We start from the raw sequence: 15125 nt of genomic DNA, 5'->3' as shown, positions 1-15125 counted from the left end.
GATTTTGGAAAGTCCCAGGCCATTTGGAACGCATTTTTATAAATTCACGCCGATAACATGTGACTTAATAATAAAATATGGACTTTGAGGTGGCGAGGATCCACCGACATCTTAAAGAAGTATTTTGTTGCGCTAACGCCTCGAACTCGGCGAAATTGAGCAGGGCAAGAACAAAAGGTGCTGAAGTGGTGGAAACGCTTCCCCGTGTCACCTGCTGTTTAAAAAGGCACCGCATCACTGACACTCCGGCGCATGCAGTCGCATCCCCCAAAAATAGCGGTGCGAGACAAGACAGCAGCAAGCGGCGAGATATGCAACTATTTCTCAAAACAATTACGAATTACCGAACACAATTTAAGAGATAACCTTTTTGTTAAACTTGACAAAATAAGCAAAATAAACAGTGACCTACCCGTTGACGCTAAGCTGAGTGGATGGAGCCAGGACACAAGGATGCTCGCGAGTAGATTTGGAAAAGATATCAGATGCATGATTCATATTTGAAGGTTATTTTTTTTAAAGGTTAACAATAACACGTTAGCGCAGTGGAAAGGTGCATTGCTAAGGCAGAGAAGCTGTCGATGTCAAATTCTTTATGTATCCTGCGATAAAAAAGATGAGTCTTGCGGCAGCGGGCGGGGGAATAGGGGATGGAAGGCGGTGGCCAGCCAGTGGAGATCAACCAGCCAGCTCCTCCTGATGCTTACAACCGCGCAAGTGCTGTGCGGCTCGTTTTGCTAAATTATCCGCCATCCCTCCCCCCTTTACTTTCCTCCACACCCTCACACGCATTCGTACACTCGGGCGCGTGCACACGGGATCCTTCACACCCCAGGGCTCAGTTCACGCTCATGCTGGAGCCAGTAGCCTACTCCGCGGAGCCCAGAGATCCGTTCAAAACGCGGGGACTTCCCCCGCCCTGACGTTGCTCTCACACGCGCCTCACACCCAACGCTCAAAAACCCTTCTAATAAATTAGTACTATTATAAGGCTTGATGTGGCTTCCACAAAATAAGATCAAGTAATTTAGTAGTTAGCAACATTGTCGGATAGACAGGTGGTGTTATGAACGAAAAGCAAACATTTGAATTTATTTCAAATTGTTCTGTTTTATTCCCCCAGACTTTGTGGTGTTAAAAATAAAAGTATGCTACTTTAGTTGGAGGGACAGGCATTGTTCCCTCAGTGAATTCTATATTTCTTTTGAGCACACAGTTTAGAACTAGAGCAAGCAACATAACAGTAATATTATGTTAACAAGACACGTTTTTTATGCAAGTGTTTTATATATAGCATTTTCTCAGCTGTTTCCTCCTGAAATTTAAGCATTAGTTCAGTGAAGCGCTAGGAACGCGTTTTTCTATTAAACACTTACTAATCTTCCAAAAGCCTGACAGCAATAACTGTTCAAGTAGAAACGGGCCTAAAACATAGTTTTGGGGAGCTACCGTTGTCCCCGTGAGAATAATGGTTCATCGGAATACTTCAGCATTTCCTGTCAGCAATAAACACCGCGTTCAGCTAAATATCGAAAATACGCAATAATGTAGGCTACTATACAGATCACCGTGGATATGGATGCCTACTAGCCAACTATTCTGACGTGACGGCATGAGTGTTTCTATAGCCAGGACGCCAGCTTCGCACAACCTACGACTCAGTTTTAAAATGAGACTTAAGATGTCACTGAGAATATGTAGCCTATAGACAGTCTCTCCCCGTCTCCCTGTGTCAGACACAGTGGATTCGTGTGATCCTGTGTTGAAGAAGCAAGATCTGCCCCATGACAGCGTGCTTCCTGGCCAGCCGCGCCGGTCCGCGCTGTCGCAGTGTTGGGCGGGGGGCCGGCAGAGAGACAGGTGTCTGCACTGCTTCATGAACACAGCCAATCAGCATTCTCTGTGTACTTTTCAAGTAGCCTGTGACGCAATATGCACGTTACATGTTTCGCGTGACAGAGTCCACTCAGGTCCCACACAAAAACAAAATGGTCAAATATGTTTGATCAGAAGGCAATATCAGCTCACGAACACCTTCAGTAAGCCAAACAGCCTAGCCCTAGTTGATGGCGATGACCTCGCGTGTAAGGTTATTCCTCCCCCTTGACTGCAGGGGGAGCAATCTGTGATTATTATTCACCAGGGATAAGAGCCTAAAATAGCACTGCACATTAGCACCAGGAGCAGGAGCTTTTGTAGGTCTAGGATGTGAGAGAACAGACACCATCACTGAACACTCACTCAGCTATGACATTGTGTTAGGACAGCAATGCTGAACACGCCCTAAACTGCATCACAGACAGACTGGACTCTGCAGACTGGCCAATGGTATAAAAACTCAGTAGAGCTAAAGTACACCAAAAATATGTAGTAATGCAGGATGAGATATTGCTGAATGCCTGCTATGCAACGTCTTAACATGAGAGGAAGAGATTATGAACACTATGTTGACCTCAGAATACAGACAAAAATGAGGTGTTAACTGGGGAAAAGCTGGTTTCCCAGCCAGTAAATCTGACACACGACACTTCCATAGGTATGTATTCAAAAATATGCAACACTTATGCTTACTCAGTATACCCTTAACAAAAGTACTTTTTTGGAAAAAAAGAGGTGATGATTGACTGTAAAAAACAATGTATCTATGTTGTAAAACATAAAACATCAGAATCTGCTAAATGCATATAAATAGTAACCATGCATTACGGTTTGCATAAAGCTGTCGTGATTACCTTTGTACCACATACAGATCAGGTCGGCCTCTGTTCACTTGAAGATTCACTGCAGCTCACCAGAGGTGCTCAAACTTCCACATGAAGCTGGTGGGATGTGTCACTCTCACACTGTTCAAACGAAGGGGCCAAGGCCACTCTTCCATCATCTAAAGAGATGGGGAATGTGCATATAGTACATCTGCAGTAATACTCAAACAAGGACCAGAGCAAGGGAGTTAGTATGCGGAAAGTATGAGGAAAGGGGATTAGGCATTCCACGCATTCTTAGCTGCGTTTCCGCTGTTGCTATGGCCCCCCCTCCTGATAAGGAGGCCAATTGGAAGTGTGTGTCCTGTCCAGGCTTCTGTGAGTCTGCCACCAGGTGGTGAGAGAAGACCTGCCCCTGCCACATTGAAAAGAGGGGCAAGAACATATTTTTCATTCACACTTGTATGGAGATTGAGCCAGAAGACTAGGAGTCTTAAGACTCACTCTGTTGAGTCAGGACTTCCGTTTGACAACTGATCGGTAAGATTTCATGATTTCCGCGAAAAAAAAATGTTTTTTTTCCTCTTCGACTTGTCATCTTAATTGCAACCGACCTGCAAGCCTCCCACAGCCCCCAGTGGGTTCCGAGTCACAGATCAGTAATCAGCGCTGTGGCCCCCATCATTGCACTGGGGCACTGGTTTTAGCTCTCTCTACAGGGAGGACAACAACACTGAAAAATGGAAAGCTTTCCCCTCAACTGGGTAATCTTCTCTTGCTGTCGAGAGGGCATTTAAAAGATGAACCGGCTAACTGCTGCAAAAGCTTTTCGACTTTCACAGGGTTACCATGCACAACACTAAATGCCTACATTCCGTAATCCCATAATGCTCTCTGGTGCCATCTGAGGATCCAGCTTGAACACAAAGAGATGAGCAGGCACACATCCCGTTTCAATTGCTTGTGCAAGACAAAGGAAAAGCACATATGCTGTCTCTGCATGGCTAGAACAGGCCTTCGGCTAGAGATTTACATTTTGAGTCAGGAAACATAATTCGATAGTGCGGTACTGATTAGATGCCATGCACGTCCAAGCACTGCACACCGCACGCGTGTGCACCCCAGACATGCAGCACACGCAATAATGGCACACGGCCCAACTGTGCCGTACACGTGCGGCGTCTCCCCAGCTCGAACGGGCTGAAGCGAAGCCTGGCTCGTCACAGAGCAAGATGGAGACCGGGTTACTGAGAGTTAGCCAGGATAAGGACCAGAGTCCTGTTGGGACTGCTACGGTTCAGTCTCAAACTCAGACCTGCCACCCAACGTCTGCTGGTTTTTGTTACATTATTTGATGAATTAAAGTCGTTGAAAACGTGGTTAAGAGCGGCCACTTTTTGCCTTCAACTTATTTTAACACAACGCAGCTTTGACTTACTCCCATGCTGTCTCGGAACTCTTCGTTTTCTACAAATGGTTTCGTTCTATTCTCCACGCAGTTAGGAGCCCACCGAGTTCACCTGTCGGTGTTTCATTTTCTTGCTTATTTATTAGTTTATTATTTATTTATTTTTATCGGTCTATAATTCAACAAAGTTCTAAAAAAAAAAAAAAAACAAAGAAAGTACTAGTACTGTTCCCTTAAGATAAATGAAAAGAGCCTAATTATAAGCAATCGAAAGCCTGTTGCACTTAAGAGGTGGCAAACATGGCTGGAATAGAAGCCAGCACATGAAGGGAGGCCTCGGGCCCAGGTTGGGAGCTCCCGCGGAGGGGATCAGTAGCTGTATAATCCCAGTCTTGTGGCGCGAGCGCTCTTCGGTTAGCAAACAGGATACCCCCCGGCCCGCTTCCCTCGTACACACACGCTGAGACCAGACACACATAAAACAGCACTGGCCATCGTCAACCCCCGCACTGTTCTAGCATCTCTCTCCCACTCGCCTGGGTTTCCACAACAACCCCACAACAACCCCACAACCCCCCCCCCCCAGGGTCTAGAGATAACCAGCAAAAATTTGCCTATGTAATTGAAATGTCCAGCTGTCGGCCTAGCGCTCTGGCGCCCTACTGATCCAACATCAGAAGCCCACTGATTTTTTTTTTTCATTGTAATGAATTACCATACTTCAAAAACAAACAATGATGGCTTATCCAGACTGATTTAAACTAACTTCATTAATAATCAAATTATACAGCTTTGTATTTATTGAAGTAAAAGGGCATCACATACTTTGCTCAAGAGTACAAGAGCAGAGGAATTCCCACCTAGGAATCGGACCTACCACTACTGAGACAGAGCGCTAGTTTTCTAGGGTAGATGTTATCTTAAACAGCTGGAAAGAGTTTGTTAAATCCCGTGTTCTCCTCTTTTCTCCGTCATTTCGAACTATTTATTCCAGCAGCGAGTCTCTTAAGATGAACGGTCTATTTTGTAAGAGAAACAAGGCAAGAAAACGTATAATATACCAATCTACACTTTTAATGCAATTAAAATCTACAATTTACGCAAATATTATGCTATTGCATGTACATCTAGCCTAATCTAAAAGCATCACAAGTGTGCAAGTATTTATACTCCGAAACAGATACAAGATTCTCCAGCTCCAAGTGTTTTTGCAATGTGTTCCACGACCATTAACAATTACAACTAAAGGCTCCTTTACCCTTTTCTCTCATCCTGTAACACTGGTCGCGTCCACAGACTCTTTGATATAATTTTTAAATCAAAATCTTTATTTCTTTAATATTATTTTATAAGAGCTGCAAATGCGTCCTCACCACCGGTACTGAGCTTCAAACTTTCTCCAAATGCCTAGACACTTAATCACAACGTGAGGCCCGTTTTCTTTTCCGACATACCGACGGGAACGCGCATCAGGGGATCGCGCCTACTTAAAGGAGAAATAAGAGTGCCTCCACATTGTGACACGCTTCTGTGCGGACTTATAAAGCCGCGGGTACTGGACATAAGCTTTTTATACCACATCTGAAAGTAACCGTTTTAGTTCCTTTTCTTATCTTTGTCGTACTGACACCGAGAAGAAAACATCCTAAAGGGGAAATTCACTGTCTGCTGAGAAGAGTAAGTATTTTACTGAGACACACTGTATCATTTTAATTGCTACGAAGGCTTCACTCCGCGCATCAAATATATTTTTCGGAAACAAACCGTTACTCGCTGCGATTAAAGAGATCGCTGCGCACAACTGTTTTTTACTTTTTCTAAAATTACTTGAGTTTGCATTCTGGGGTTTCATTTCTCATTGTATTGGTTGAACCAAAAAATAATAATATTGGTCGGGGAGTGGAACAGTCAGTCGAAATACAATATAGTAGGCTATAATTACATAATAGTGATAACTAAGGAGAGGCGATAGACTGCAAGAAAAAAATGACTTGGTGTGGAATTTATATGCAAGTTGTTTTCTCCAGAGCGGATCTTATAGGAGTAGGAGCCGATCATACCTTGCGTCCATCGTCAGACTGTTCTTGGACTTGAACTCATGCACTTTGGTTACAGGGGTGGGAATGTGGGCGCTTGCTGGTGCTTATTCAGGTCTTGCGGTTAAAGTAGTCATAGGGTGGGGGGATAGGGGCTTCGTATCATTTGAATGTGTGTTCAGCATTTTTGGGGTCTAAGGTACAGAGCATGGGGTGGGGTAGTGAGGAGACTGTGTTCAGGCTAATTCAGAGCGAGTGTGGGCATGCGCTTTGGGTGAGGCCAGTCTCCTCGCTGTAACATCTGGCACTGCTCATGACAACATGTTCCCATTCAACAAGTTCTCAATTCCCTGTCCTGATAGCGGATCAGTGGTTTCTGAAGGAATTCGGAACTGAAAGGGGCAACACTGAAGAAAAGGGAAGAGCAGAGTAGGAGGAGGAGTACAAACTCACACACGCTGCCCAACAGGTGAGAAAGCAAGCTCTGTGTACTGGATCAGATAGAAGATATTTGTGAGAGACTTGACAGACGCTGTATACTGAAGGTTTAGATCAGAATCTGAAGGACAGTGAACGCACGATTTGGATGAAAGCTTTGCTTCTCTGAAAATCAGAGCAAGTCATTTCTCCTTTTAGGTTCTCGTTTGAGGTCACAGAATTTCTTGTGACACGTCAGGAGAAGGCCAGCGATGGACGATCATTTAGAAGGCTTTTCGAATGGCAGCCACGACTTCATGTACTACGAGGACTTTGACTACGGGGAGTTTGAGAGGGGTGAGCGAGGTTATGACCAGAGGGAGGCACTGCACATCCTCTCGGTGGTCGTCTACATTGTGGCCTTCGTGCTGGGCGTCCTGGGCAACGGGCTGGTCATCTGGGTGACGGCCTTCAAGACCAAGCGGACGGTGAACAGCGTGTGGCTCCTGAACCTGGCCATCGCGGACTTCGTGTTCGTGCTCTTCCTGCCCGTCTCCATCGACTACGTCCTGCAGGACTTCCACTGGAGGTTCGGCCAGGCCGTGTGCAAACTCAACTCGTTCGTGTCGGTGACCAACATGTACGCCAGCGTGCTGTTCCTCACGGTCCTCAGCGTGGACCGCTACGTGTCGCTGGTGCACCCGAGCTGGGCGCGGAGGACGCGCACGGTGGAGCGGGCGTGGTCCGTGTGCGTGGGCGTCTGGGCCCTGGCCCTGCTCCTCAGCTGCCCCTCCCTGCTCTTCCGGGAGACGATCGAGCTGCGCCACGAGGTGGTCTGCTACAACAACTTCAGCGGCCCGCACGTGCACTTCGCCATGGTGACGGTGCGCACGGTGGTGGGCTTCCTCGTCCCCTTCGCCGCCATCAGCGCGAGCGGCGCCCTGATCGTGCTGCGGGTCCGGCGGTCCGGCGCCGCCCGCATGTCCAGCTTCTCCAGGACGGTGCTGGCGGTGGTGCTGGCCTTCTTCCTGTGCTGGGCGCCCTTCCACGTCTTCAGCGTGATGGAGCTGACCGTGCACTCGTCCACGCGGCTGCACGCGGTGCTGCAGACGGGCTTCCCGCTGGCCACCAGCCTGGCCTTCTTCAACAGCTGCGTCAACCCAGTGCTCTACGTGCTGCTGGGCACCAAGGCCCGTCGCATAGTCCGGCGCTCCTGCCTGGACCTCACCAAGCGCTCGCTGCGGGAGCTCAGCCAGTCCATCTCCGGCACGCAGTCCATGTCGGTCCCGGGCAGCGGGGCCACGGAGGAGCCCCCCGCGCACACCTGTGTGTGACCCCCGCAGGGGTACAGAGCAGCGCCACTGCGGACTCTGTGTGGACGGTCATACACGCCCTGCATCGGCACATGTACTCTGCTCATATAATCTGCGTAAACATATGCGCATACACATTACATGTGCGCACATACACTAAATATCTACAGGCTTATTCTGCACACGTACTGCATAGGTAACAGGGTCGGGGTGAGTTCTGAACTTTTGAGTTCATTCCAATTTAGTTTATGAATTGACGTTGAAGTTTTTTTTTAATATTGGAATTAATTTGAATGATAGGAAGTAGAAATTAATTCAGTAATATTTCAAGAAATTCTACACATTTCTAGAACAAAGCCTCTAATATTTTGACAAATATTCCAAAATCAGTTTCCAAAATTATTTGCCACTTGTATACCATTTAAATGCAACCTACCAGCAATACAATTTTTAAACTACCATAGATGTCAAATTTTAAGCAATCATTTATTATGGCAAATGTATTTTTAATTTGATTTTTATTTTTTTTATTTTAATCAAATTAATTACTAAAGACTACATGCAAACTCCTCTTTAAGTAAGCAGGTTACTGCTTACACAGGCATATGCATGCTGAACATAGGCTGATTACACACTCTGCTTAGACTTTACGACTACATATGCATACATTCCTCTGAATGTGCTTCCTACCATTCCTAGTTCCATCACCTACAGTTTAAGATAAAATGCGGGACCCTTTGGTCTCCCAAACCCGATTTGTTCTGATATTTGGCGAGAAACCAAAGCACCTCCAGACTCACTGTTTTCAGTGGAGTTTCAGCCATTTCCTGTTGTCCCCCCCTCCGCTTGGAAACGGCTGCATGGCCTCACAGTCACTCCTGGAATTAATTAGCCTTTACTTAAAACACTATGACGTGAAGAGAATTCTTTTTTTTTCTTCCAGTTATATAAATAAGAAATACCCATTTTATTCCCAGAAATTCATTAAGAGGATATAAACAATACAAACAAATATCATTATAAACAAATCTGTAACTTTGTATTATGAAGTACATAGGCATATAAACAAACTTATAAACAATACAAATATAATTATAAACAAATCTGTAACTTTATATTATGAAGTACATAGGCATATAAACCACAACTTAGACTGCAACCATCCATCCATAATCGAACCTGCTTATTCCTGGTCAGGGTTGCAGGGGGCTGGAGCCTATACCAGCATGCATTGGGCGAGAGGCAGGAATGCACCCTGGACAGGTCGCTAATCCATTGCAGAGCACTCACACCAGACATTCACTCACACCCTCATACCTAGGGGCAAATTAGACGCTCCACTGAACCAAACTTGCATATCTTTGGACTGTAGGGGAGGAAAGTGGAGTACCCGGAGGAAACCCACACAGCCACGTGCAAACTCCACACAGTAAGGATCCTTCTTGTTGTGAGGCATTAGTCTGCAAGTTCCTATAAACTCAAAAAATCCACTCAGTCAACAAAATAAACAGAAAAGCAAACATCACACCAGTCTTATTTGTCTTATTAGAGTAAACTTTGGACAGAAGACTTGCCATTTGCAGTCCTAAATGATTCCCAGAGGGTAGCAGAAGACCGAGGCAGCAGAACACTCCAAGTAAAAATATTATACTATACAGCCTTGTGTGTGTACCTCACACCTTACATACTACTTCAACAGAACTCTTCCAGTGTAATACTTGCACTCTATTCAAACTATATTTAATGTGTGTGAGCCCATTCTCACATACCCATAAAGCTGAAACACAAACACACAGAATACAGGCATCAAGCTGGCTTGTAAAAAATGACTGAATTTATGACAAAGGCAACGTTTTATGTCATTTGGCAGACACATTTGAACCTTGCCAGCAACAGAAATCATACAAAAATACAAATGTCAGATTGTTAGCATTTTCCTGTCATTCCTGTCTTGCTGTTAGTTGTGATATTAAACACATGTAGTACAAATATTTTTGGTACAAATAAAACGTGTTAAAATAGATTTGTGTTTGGTCCAATTGTCAAGCCGTTTTTAAAATCTGCATTGAACCAAATTAAACAGGACTCTTGCATAACTGGCAATCCCTGCCAATTATCCCAAAACAATAAGAACGTGCTGCACCGCCAAAAACACAGAAATTCAATGACGTTTTTAGAAATTTATGGCTGGTGTCACGTGCTGATTATTCACACACGGGGAAACTTCACATGGTGACACACAATTGGGAGGGTTCCGCCGGTTCAATCGCATTGAGATCCGCGTTTCGTCGCCCAAGAGCGACCCCCATTGGCCGATAAGGGCGTTACTGCTAGTTAAAGCCACGTACTCTCCTAAAAGCTGGCCATTCAGATCTTGGATCTTATTCGCAAAATCCATATATTCTATGCTGAAACTTACACAAGGACATTCACTAAAATATTTTCACTGAAACATGTTTGTCATCCAAGACACATTATGCAATCTCAAAAAAAAAAAATATTTAGAACTTCTCTTCGGCTGGGTCTCAGGACTTAAAACAACTTCCTTCAACACCACTATAAAATGCGAGTTTTGCTGCGAAAATAAACGGCTGGTGGACAGCACGCTTACGAGAACCGTAAATATCCCATATCTCCCGAACTTGCAGGGTGGTTCGCGCATGGAACGTGGGTGCGGTTGCAGACGATCGGACATTCCAGATTGGGGAGGGGTTTGTATATACAAAGCCCCCGCTTGGGCAGCAAATATAAGGGGAAACAATTTAAATTATCTACACATTGTTGCAGAACACAGAGCTAGTTAATTAATGGAAGAATTTTTTCGGATTACGCCTGATTCTTATTTTATTTTTTTAAACATTCAAGTTTAATTGGCTACGACAGTTCGCGCGCAATTAATGACTTCAAATACCAGAGTTCCCCAATGACCGGCCGGCTATCGCGGTTTAAAGCAAGTAACCGAAGTAATCAAGCAGCTTGTAAAGTGAAATTATGCCTCCAGAGGCTGTACGCATGGGCACCACCAGATTACCTTTGAAAAATTGACGTTTAATTTCAATTTCAGCATAAGACAACTGTGCTCAAGGATAGTACCAAACCAACACAAAATTGAACTGCACAAACTGAACAAATGAACACTACAGCTGTGTCTAAACCTACAGCCTCTAGGAACAGTCACAGTAACCAGCAACTTTGAGTTGCTTTCAACGGAACAATCTTATTTTAAACCAGTCACAAATGCCCCTATAGCAACCGTTAATGAAGTTGGCATGGGGGCACAAACACTGGGCTCCTTCAAATGACTCATCCGTTCTCAGTTACTCAGTCTTCGACTGACGCGGCAATCGATCGAGCTCCGCCATCTTAAAGGACATTCCAACCCATTAAATGCTCCTTGAAGGAGCTAGGAGGCCACCGAAGGATACTTCAGCAAGGAAGTGCATCCTCGGCTGAAATCTTTTGGAACGAGAGATGTATAAATGATAAATCCACATCTGCAATTGATTTGGTTTCAAACAGACGCTCAGCCGAACAAGCACACTTAATTTGCCCAATACACTGTTCCTGATTGCTCTATACTCGCGTCTCATCTTTGCGTCCTCCATTCAGAGGAGCAGAGGGGTAAGGAAATGACGTGGGGATGCCAGGAGGTAAAATAAGTGATTGGAAGGGGCCCATTGCCAGGGCCAACTTTTTGTTAAACTCCATAAAGTGATACATCCAATTAAAACAAAATGATGGCAGTTTAACAACCTTAACTTACCAAGATTGGTTAACTATCAAACCAACAATTCCTACATCCACCACCTCATCACCCCCCCTCCCAAAAAAAGCCCACCCGAGAGAGAATTTTGCATTTTAAGTGCTTTTATTGCATGACAGCAGCGGGGTTGGTTAGATCTTGTTGAAGGCAGCAACATCCATGGACTGGACATAGTCATCGAAGGCGGTGATCTGCTCCTCCAGCTGGTCAGTCCCAACCTTGTCATCCTCCACAACACACTGGATCTGCAGCTTCTTGATGCCGTAGCCCACAGGGACCAGCTTGGCTGGAGGGGAAAACACACATTTCTGGGTCCAGTCACAATACCTGAAATTTTCTATAAAACTTGGCAAAGCTGAACCCAACCTAGTAACAATACTTGGTATTGACATTTAAATGGGAATTAAATAATTGACCTTTTTCTCTAGCGCAGGAAGGCAAGGTTTTGCTTCAGCTCATAAGGCAAGCAAAGATTAGCCGAAGAGCCCATTTTAAGCCATTCTGACTGATGCACACACACACAGCACACTTACAGGACCCCCACAGCAGCCCGTCCATGTGGACGCTCCTCACGCACTCCTCCAGCTTGGCCATGTCCGTCTCGTCGTCCCACGGCTTCACGTCCAGCAGGATGGACGACTTTGCGATGAGCGCTGGCTCTGTGGGCGGAGGAGAAACACCGAGCGTGAAGCGCTCAGAAGCAGCGCTCGGGAGGCATCCAGGCCTTCAGCTCTCACTCATTTACAGCACAATCAGGAGCAGAGAACATGGTAAAAAAATGTGACTTCAGTGCTGCTGGCGATCAGATTCAAATAAGTGTCCATCACAACTCAGCCGAAAGATGGTGAAAGGATCATCATAGCACCAGCTGACAGCAAGTCACTGTAAACTCGAGAGTACATTGTTTTAAAACGTGCACTCAACCTACTTTTGGACTTCTTTTCGTTGTACGCAGCCAGTCTCTCATCCTTCAGCCTCTTGGCTTCTGCGCTCTCCTGTGGAAACATCGAGGCATTATGGGAGGAATGGGAAAGAGGCAACAGTGGCGCAGCGCCGACTGCTGGTTCGAAATCAGAAGAATAAGAATCCATCACAACATCAGTCGAAAGATGGTGAATTAAATCCTCATTTAACCAGCGACACACACACACACAACGCGGTTGAAAATCAAAGCCAGGCTCAGATCTTTACAAGTGAAGTCGGCTCGTCATCTTCTCCACAGACAATCTGAGGAGCACCGATAACAAGCATCACACAGCCACTGTGTGGATTAACACATCTCAAGTGCGAAATCAGGTAGGCGATCATTCCTGTCCCCCCCCCCCCCCCCCAATTAATCAGGTTATGGATATTGAGACTGTAAATCCCTATGGGGGCTACTAGTATTCAGCTTCGGTGCCAAACACACACAGAATCAGCTGCTAATTCCATAGAGCGCAAAGGCTCTTGAAGTCCAATGCCTCTGGCCGAGAAATTTGGGGACTGAAAAAATCAGCACTTCCTGATTAATCGGGAGCAATAAGGAACAATCGCATCCCTGTAGAGTAGCAGACACAAACGAGGTTGAGTGAATCTGGAGTACGGCCATAATGCCCCGGCTCCCCAAAGCTGCTAACCTCCTCATCGTCAGAGCCGAACAGATCGATGTCGTCGTCGTCATCGTCGTCTTTGGATTCTGTGGCATCCTCCACTCCCGCAGGGCCGTACTGTACGAGAGCCTTCTTCACCCCAGGAAGGCTGTGGGGGAGAGAGGGGGGCAGTCAGGACCAGAGCACAGCACAGGCAGCTGCAGCAGAGCACACCCTGGGCTGATCAGAGAGGTAAGGGTGTGCATCACACATTCAGGCGAAAGATGGTGAAAAGAATCATCACTCAGCCCAACGTAATTATAACCAGAGGTTTGTGTCACTGTAGGCAGTACGCACCTGGACTTCTCCTTCTGGTAGGACTTAATGTGGTTGTACCAGCGCAGGGCATGGCAGAGGTCTGCAGAGGGGGCACCAGAGAGGGCATCAAAAACAGCAATATCAGCCTGGGACGGCACATACCTGCCAAAAATCAGCAGATCAGCGAGAAACGGACACCACACGCAATTCTGACAGGGAAAGAAAAAAATAAATGAATATATAATAAGTGACACCGTAATGTCAAACGAACAATTAAATGATATCCGCATATTTAAACTGTAGCTACCTACTGAAATTGTAGCTTGGCGTAGAAAGGACTAGAACCCATTCTGATTAGCTTATAGGACTGAAAACGTATTCATTTCCATGTGCGAGTCTGTACGAATTTGCTAGCTAAATGCTACACTGTCACACATACAGCATAGTCAAGTAGTTCATGCCAAACGCTCATAGCGTAAGAATACGAAAGCATATGGTGTAATACAAGTTACATTCAATTTAAATAGAAAGGTCAGATCGGTTCGGAAAATGTACGAAAATTCCGAACTGTAACTTTGGTAGCTATAACGTTAGCGCAGCGTGGAAAGAACACGCTAGATTTCAGGCCTGTTGGGCCTCGAGACAGCGCCGCTATCAAATTAGCAGGAAATGCATTAATGTTAAACTGATATGCATGAAATAATTTTAAGGATGTTCGGAAAGATCGGCCAGTTATTCATGACACGTTCCTAACTAGCCAGGTATCGAGTATACATACAAAACACAGACCTAAGAACTGGAAGCTAAAATGCTAATACGTCAGCAAACTCAAGCTTCCACACCATGCATTCTTACTGCACTAACCACAGCCTAGCGAACATAAATATTTTAAGCAACGATACCCACCCTTCAATATAACTTTTGTCGGCCAAAAAGTCATTCAAGACTTTAAGTCCAGAAGGGGTTTTCAGATCTCCGAAGCCCATTTTGTTTTAACTGATGCAGACCACGTGTCAACCAACACTCTACAAGATCGCAAGAAGGGACAAGGAAAGAATGACGGTGGAGCAAGACACTTTATACCGATGACGACTGCAAGCTCCTCCTCTTAAACCACAACCTGTATCACGCCGCAGATTCATAATAGCCAATCGAAAATAATAATATCAATAAACTTACATACGGTTTAGGTCTGTGATGTCGTAAATTGCCTGATTATGTGGTTTGCCAATCTGCCAACCAAATAATTAATCCCGATAAGGCGTAATGATTTTGAGATGCAGGCCTACGTGGATTGTTGGTGTTGTATTCGTGCTTAAAACAAGGTTTAGCGAATGTATTGTTAGACAATTAACTACGTAACGGAAGAAACAAGAAAATGTTGGGATTTTTGCATGGAAATTTTATATGCAAGACATCAGGGGAAAGAAGATAATTCAATATCTGAACAGAATCGATGGTATTTAATGTTATATTTTACAGTTTAAATGTATCAACAACCCTTTTAAGTTAAAATGTAATATACGACGTCCTCAAAGGTCTTTGCATAAATAAATCCATTTAACATATGATAATTAATTATTGTGTCAATATACATCGA

General features: G+C 45.1%; 3 protein-coding genes across 5 annotated transcripts in view; 1 reads left to right on the top strand and 2 right to left on the bottom strand.

Moving 5' to 3' along the window:
* The window catches only part of LOC135241256 (disintegrin and metalloproteinase domain-containing protein 23-like), a 34219-nt gene extending 30972 nt beyond the window's left edge, over positions 1-3247 (bottom strand). The window contains 1 exon segment of the mRNA XM_064311490.1: positions 413-3247. Within this exon segment, the coding sequence (XP_064167560.1) occupies positions 413-491 (79 nt within the window). The 5' untranslated portion in view covers positions 492-3247.
* Positions 3248-5580: 2333 nt separating this feature from the next.
* On the top strand, positions 5581-9897 carry LOC135241340 (chemerin-like receptor 2). Of its 2 annotated transcripts, XM_064311615.1 has the most exons (3): positions 5582-5787; positions 6509-6615; positions 6783-9897. In XM_064311615.1, exon 3 carries the CDS (start codon positions 6836-6838, stop codon positions 7895-7897), a length of 1062 nt encoding a protein of 353 aa, XP_064167685.1. In that variant the 5' UTR covers positions 5582-5787; positions 6509-6615; positions 6783-6835; the 3' UTR covers positions 7898-9897. The 2 variants fall into 2 exon arrangements, with proteins under 2 accessions (XP_064167686.1, XP_064167685.1); XM_064311616.1 differs by lacking the exon at positions 6509-6615 and having other exon boundaries at positions 5581-5787.
* Positions 9898-11725: 1828 nt separating this feature from the next.
* eef1b2 (eukaryotic translation elongation factor 1 beta 2) lies at positions 11726-14591 on the bottom strand. Of its 2 annotated transcripts, none has more exons than XM_064311617.1 (6): positions 14432-14591; positions 13565-13687; positions 13256-13376; positions 12568-12634; positions 12173-12298; positions 11726-11925 (listed from the first exon to the last, which is right to left on the bottom strand). In XM_064311617.1, exons 1-6 carry the CDS (start codon positions 14509-14511, stop codon positions 11771-11773), a joined length of 672 nt encoding a protein of 223 aa, XP_064167687.1. In that variant the 5' UTR covers positions 14512-14591; the 3' UTR covers positions 11726-11770. The 2 variants fall into 2 exon arrangements, with proteins under 2 accessions (XP_064167687.1, XP_064167688.1); XM_064311618.1 differs by having other exon boundaries at positions 13565-13625.
* Positions 14592-15125: the final 534 nt, after the last annotated feature.

Source organism: Anguilla rostrata, chromosome 15 (assembly GCF_018555375.3).
Source record: "Anguilla rostrata isolate EN2019 chromosome 15, ASM1855537v3, whole genome shotgun sequence".
Lineage (NCBI taxonomy): Eukaryota > Metazoa > Chordata > Actinopteri > Anguilliformes > Anguillidae > Anguilla > Anguilla rostrata.
This window is presented reverse-complemented; position numbering and strand designations above follow the sequence as displayed.